The sequence below is a fragment of the Podarcis pityusensis genome, assembly GCF_964106645.2.
Source record: "Podarcis pityusensis genome assembly, chromosome: 9".
Taxonomy (NCBI): Eukaryota; Metazoa; Chordata; class Lepidosauria; order Squamata; family Lacertidae; genus Podarcis; species Podarcis pityusensis.
Window position 1 is genome coordinate 78159912 of NC_138034.1, and position 6000 is coordinate 78165911.

The 6000-nt window shown below is 48.4% G+C and overlaps 1 protein-coding gene across 3 annotated transcripts in view; it reads right to left on the bottom strand.

Moving 5' to 3' along the window:
- Nucleotides 1-5718, bottom strand: part of LOC308485196 (maestro heat-like repeat family member 5) — a 38889-nt gene extending 33171 nt beyond the window's left edge. For 2 of the 3 annotated variants that reach the window (XM_081020657.1, XM_081020658.1), the window contains exons 1-2: nt 5124-5718; nt 1364-1524 (exon numbers count right to left, since the gene is read on the bottom strand). In XM_081020657.1, coding sequence (XP_080876783.1) covers nt 1364-1524; nt 5124-5140 — 178 coding nt within the window. In that variant the 5' untranslated portion in view covers nt 5141-5718. The remainder of the gene's footprint in view (nt 1-1363; nt 1525-5123) is intronic. The other variant, XM_081020656.1, reaches the window with a different exon arrangement.
- Between the last annotated feature and the right edge of the window lie 282 nt (nt 5719-6000).

Here is a 6000-nt window from a genome sequence, read left to right on the forward strand (position 1 = left end):
GGCTGCCTCAGGTCTCAGCTCACAAAAGACCAACGCCAATCTCTTCTTATATACAAAAGTGTTTATTGCAGTTCATTGTTTGCTTCATATCCGAGGCGCGCAGCCCCACGTCTGTACGCTTAGACCGTTGAAGTCCCCTCTGAGTCAGTCCCTCCCCTGCACCAGTTTAAGAGCCTTGCGCTGCTCCACCTCTTTCTCTCTTTCCTTTTCCTCAGGGTCTTCCTGCCCGCTGGGGTTTCGCCCCTCCTGGATTCCCCTGACGCGCTATCCCCCGACTGCTCTTCCCCCCTCCTGCGGGCTTTAGGACCTGGCCCTTCCTCCGGGCTCCCTGTACTTCCGCGCGCCTCTACATTTGAACTTGGCGCGCGCGCCCAACCTCTAACTTTCCTTTTGACCGACCTCCCTTCTCTGCTGCCGGAGCTGCTTCCCCTGATACACTGGAACCTCCACCCCCTTCGCTGCACTCTGGCGGGGAGGCTGGTCCTGACGCCCAGCTGCCACTTTGGGATCCCCCGCTGGCCCCCTGTTCCTGACACGTCCCGCCTGGGGCTCCCCTGGCCTTGACCACTGGCGCCCCCTTCTGGGAATCCTCTGATTCGCTGGAAAGACTCATGGAATCTCTTGAGTCATTGTCATCCTCTTCCTCGCTGTCCTGGGATTCATCCCCATCGCTCTCCATCTCCTCCCTACCCTGTGCCTCTGTCCCTGAACCCCTGACAAACATCTTCATGTATGCGACAACGGCTGCAAGAGTTCTGGTAGCACAAGAATGGAAGACTGAAGAAACCCCAACCAAAGAATCATGGCAAGAAAAATTGATGGACTATGCAGAACTGGCAAAACTGACATACAAGCTATGGGACAAGGATAACTGTGACTTTAAAGATGAATGGGAACCCTTTACAAAGTATTTGAAGATACAACAAAGCGAACTGGACTCCTTTATACAACTGTGTAACATGCAGAAAACAGCATTTTTAGAGAAATCAAAGACTGGAACTGAGGGAAGTCGGGGGTGGGGGTGGGTGGGTTCTGTGGGGGGAGGGAGGAAAAACGGGGGGAAATAAGGATGATATGTTTCTGGATAATATGTTTTGTTTTAATTTTGAATAAAAGCTATTTTAAAAAAAACATTTATGCAAGTTCTGTCCTAATACATGAAAGGGGTGTGTGGGTTGTGGGCAGTAGTGCTGCCACCAAAAGAGAAGCAGTTCAGCTCTGCAGCCAGCAAGTGAAGCAGCCTTTTCCAGGGGGTGGGGTGAGGGCTGAAACACAGCACCTGAGCCTCTCCCTGTGAAAAAGGGTGCCTCACTGGGACAATGATTTCATGACCCCCTTCTTCTGCCTAAGGCTGACAGCTCACCATTCTCGTCTAGCTCTTCCTTGTGTGGCTCTGCCCTCTCCTTTTGCCGGGGAAGAGCAGCAGGCGCTGTGTCTCTGCTCCGACTGTGCTCCTCTTCTCTCGCTGGATGAGCCCGCACTCTATTCTTCCGTGGACTTGCTCTCTTGAAAACGGAGCAGATCCTGGAACAGAACTGAGAGCTGAGACAGGCAGAAATATCTTTCCCAAAGATTACTTAGATGTTTCCTAAACCCACCATCACCTTGTAATATCAGAGGGCACAAAGAAGAGAACCATTTTTTTTGAATGGCAGTTTATAAAGGGCTCATTGTCCAATATTTAATATGAGAGACTGTGTGTTCTCCAAAAGAATATAACAAAGGAAGACAGCTTCCTCAGTCCTCCCCATGTGATTACAGAGCCCACACAGCTAAAAATGCAGAGCTGACCAGCATGAAGTTCTATAAAGATCTAATAAAACCATAATAGAAGTGTAACAGAATAAGGTGAAATACATAAACTTTCTGAACTTTAACAGAACATGTACAGGCCAAAGTATAGCACCATGCACACATAGGCCTACAAGGGCCAAAAGAATAAGGGAGTCAGTGACATTTGGGGAATCCCCCTCATCAAAGGAACAGCTTTTCCTCACCTGCTGAAACATTGGTATCTGAAGAAGTGTGCATGCACACGAAAGCTCATACCAATAACAAGAAGAGTTTGGATTTGATATCCCGCTTTATCACTTCCCGAAGGAGTTTCAAAGTGGCTAACATTCTTCTTTCCCTTCCTCCCCCACAACAAACACTCTGTGAGGTGAGTGGGGCTGAGAGACTTCAAAAAAGTGTGACTGGCCCAAGGTCACCCAGCAGCTGCAGGTGGAGGAGCGGAGACACGAACCCGGTCCACCAGATTACGAATCTACCACTCTTAACCACTACACCACACTGGCTAACAAGCTTAGTTGGTCTCTAAGGTGCTATTGGAATTATTATTATTATTATTATTATTATTATTATTATTATTATTTTGTGCTGAAACATTGACATCAGTCCAGAAAGAGAAGCAAAGAGCTGCAAGAGAGCCAGGTTCACTGAGCCCCTGGGAGAGCCTGATGCCATGAGTTTTTCACACAGGGCAATCTGCCAGCTTCAGTTAACAGAAAAGTCGACATTTCCCACTCAATTGTTAATCAATTGTTAATCAAGCAGCAACCCAAAGGATGGTTGTAAGTTCCTTACTTATCCATTTGGGACCCAGATTAATGGAAAGTAGGGTGAATTGGGGCCAGAGGTGTACCTAGGCTCCCGAGTGCCCTTGGCAAAGAGCTGCCTCGACACCCTCCTTGTCCCTTGCACCCTGGGTAAGGAGCTGTATTGCCCCCCACCCCAAGCAGCAGAGCAGTGGTCTGGGGAATGCACAGGTGGCCAGGTGGGATGCTAGCCACTCTGAACCAGCGTGGAGAGGCACAATTTTGCACACATGCACCCAGGCCTGCATCCTTGGCGGGGCCCAACTTGACCAACCCCTAGGTATTAGATTCAGGAAGGAAGCCGTGTTGGTTTCATGGTATCTGAAGAAGTGTGCATGCACACGAAAGCTCATACCAAGAACAAACTTAGTTGGTCTCTAAGGTGCCACTGGACTTTAAAATAAATAAATAATAATAATTCAATAAATCCCTAGGTATGTCCCTGATTGGGGCATGGGGGGCAGTTTGGTTTGTTATTCCGGAAATATGACCAAACACCTCATCCTGCTGTGGATGCAGCAGGGACCCTCTTTCTCCACACTCCTGCGCAGACTCAGAGGAGAAGCTGTTATGCGCAGAAGTTACCATGACTGGAGTAAAGTGGCAGCAATGGGCTGCTTTGAGCAAGGCTTCTCTAATTATTATTTCTTATTATTCTTATTCACTTCGTATCTGTCAGAGTTGCTTCCAGATCCTAGCTCACAGAGGATCACGCTAGCCAGCGATCATTAAATAAAGGTCTTTATTGAGTTACAGTTTCCATTCTCAAGCTGCTGCGTGCAACCCTACGTCTAATGGTTAGATCGGCGAAGCTCCATCTGAGTCTCCGCCCCTTGTACACCAACTTAATATCCTAGCCTTGCTCCACCTTTTCCGCCTGACTGTTCTTCTCTGGGTCCCTCTGCCCCCCGGGGTCTCTTCCTTCCGGGATTCCTCTGACGCTGACGCTGACCCCCCTGACTCTTCTCCCTCCTTTCGGCGGGCTTTAGGACCTGGCTCCCTTTCCGGGCTGCCTACTGCGCCACTTTCCTGTGCATTTGAACTTGGCGCGCGCGCCCAACCTTCCACCTTCCGTCTGACCGTTTCTTCGCTCCCCGATGGAGGTGTGGCTACTCCTGACTCGTGCCCTCCCCCCTGTTGTGAGCTGCCAGCGCTTGATCCCTGGCGCCCTTCCTCTTCCCTGCTCTCTGGCGGTGACGCTGGTCCCGATTTCCAACTGCTCCCCTCTGAGTCCCCTCTGGCTCTATCTTCCTGGGGTGTCCCCCTAGGCTCCCCCCTTGCCCTGGCCACTGGTGCTCCTTTCTGTGAATCTTCTGATTCACTGGAAAGACTCGGAGATCTCGGGTCGTCGTCATCACTCATCTTTTCTTCTGCCTCCTCCCCCTCGCTCTCTGTTTCCTCCCTTGCCCTTGCCTCTGCTCCTGAACCCCTGACAGTATCTTTACCACTTTAGAGGGGGAAAAGAAAAAAAATCTCAAAACATCTTACAACACTTTAAAACATCAAATAAAACAATCCAGATTAAAAGATTACTGAAGAAAGTAAAATCTAAAGTATACATTCAAAGAAACATAATTAACAGGAAACTAAAATATTAACTACATATTTAACACAAATTTAACAAAAAAAGTCTTAAATATTTCAAAAGAAAACATTACTCAAGGAAGTCACACATAAAATCTACAGCATATGTGAGAAAGTAACAGATACATAAATGTGAATGCTCCATTAGTGGTTGCTCATATCCCCTTGCGAATCACCTGGAACGACATAGGTTCCCTATCTCTGAGATATTGAATTTGGTTGTTTAATTGCAGCTGAAGTGGAGCAGAAAGGAGTTCTCAGGCAGAGCTGCTCCACAGTCTTGTTCCCATCCTCACTTCAACCCTTTTAGGGCACCACAGAACTGTTGCTGCATTTTATGGATTGAAGATAGCATTGTCTTTAGCCTGTTAGACTCTTGCAAACTTTCCACTTCACAGAAAGGCGAGGAGGAAGAGGAAGGGCTGGGTTCAGTTCCTCCCCCTGCTGAATTGCTGGTTGGTGTGACAATGGATTGCCTGAGAGAGCTTCAGGCCTGTATAGGTTGACCAGAGTCTTTGTTCCTTCACAATTGCACAGCAAACAGTCGACAGATCCAGCTTTCTTAGTCAGGAGACTCAATTACGGAAACACCAGTGCTAATGTGCACCCGTTAAAACCACACCTGGGCTCCCCAAGTGGGGAGCCAGCAGCTCCAGAGAGACAGGTGAGCTACATTATTTGATGGCTTGCACATTTCCAGCTGCAAAAGGCATGTGCAGCCGGGCAGCTCCTTGGGTCTGGGGCTCCTACATGGTGATCTGCTGCCTCCAATGAGCTGAAACCATTTGTCTTGGCATAGCCAGGGAAATGGAGCCCCCTCCACCCTTCGCACCAGCCTCCCTCCTGCTCCACACACATGAGTCTCGCCCCGCCTTGCCAAGCACAAGGCCAAAGATCTGACAATCATCTAAGATAAGGTCTCAACTTGTGTCCACCAATTACCTTCCACAGAGAGTCATGTTCTTTTGTGAATTTTGTCTGACTCAACTTGGCTGACATTTTCCAGACGTTTGTGGGCAACTCTGTTCTCCAGTTCACCACAATGTACTTTATGTCATACGTGACATCACAATCACGGACTGCATTCATCCCAGTCTGTCAGCGCCAGCACTGAAGGCTTGGAAGCTCTGGAGTTCCCTGCCCACTGCGGAGAGAAGTGCCAGCACATAGCAGATGCCCAGAGGTCAGGGCAGAAAGGGCAGCAGCACAGGGCTCCTCTTGCTGCAACAAGGGCCTGAACGCTGCACCTCCATGTGTTAAAATAGGTGCAGGTTGTGCGAAGTCGCAGCACAGAGCCCCTTCTGCTGTAATCCATTCTGGGTCTTATTTCTAATAAATTTTCTCTCCCAAACTGGTTTCATTTTTGAATTGTGACCTTCTTCCCAAAGACTGCGGTGAACCATCCCAGGTTCTAATGGTGTAACTCTGTAATTTAATAGTGCCAAATGAAGATCATATTGTGACTCTTCTGGTTTGATAAGGAGTTGCTATCATGACATGAATTCCATTAGACTGGGAATATTCTGGAAGTGACATGGTGAAACTGTTTTTTATTAATTCTGAAGAGAATCATAGAATCATAGAATCACAGAGTTGGAAGAGACCACAAGTTTCCAGGCCTTTGACCATTTTGGTTGCCCTCCTCTGGACACGTTCCAGTTTGTCAGTGTCCTTCTTGAACTGTGGTGCCCAGAACTGGATACAGTACTCCAGGTGAGGTCTCACCAGAGCAGAATACAGTGGCACTATTACTTCCCTTGATCAAGATGCTATACTCCTATTGATGCAGCCCAGAATTGCATTGGCTTTTTTAGCTGCC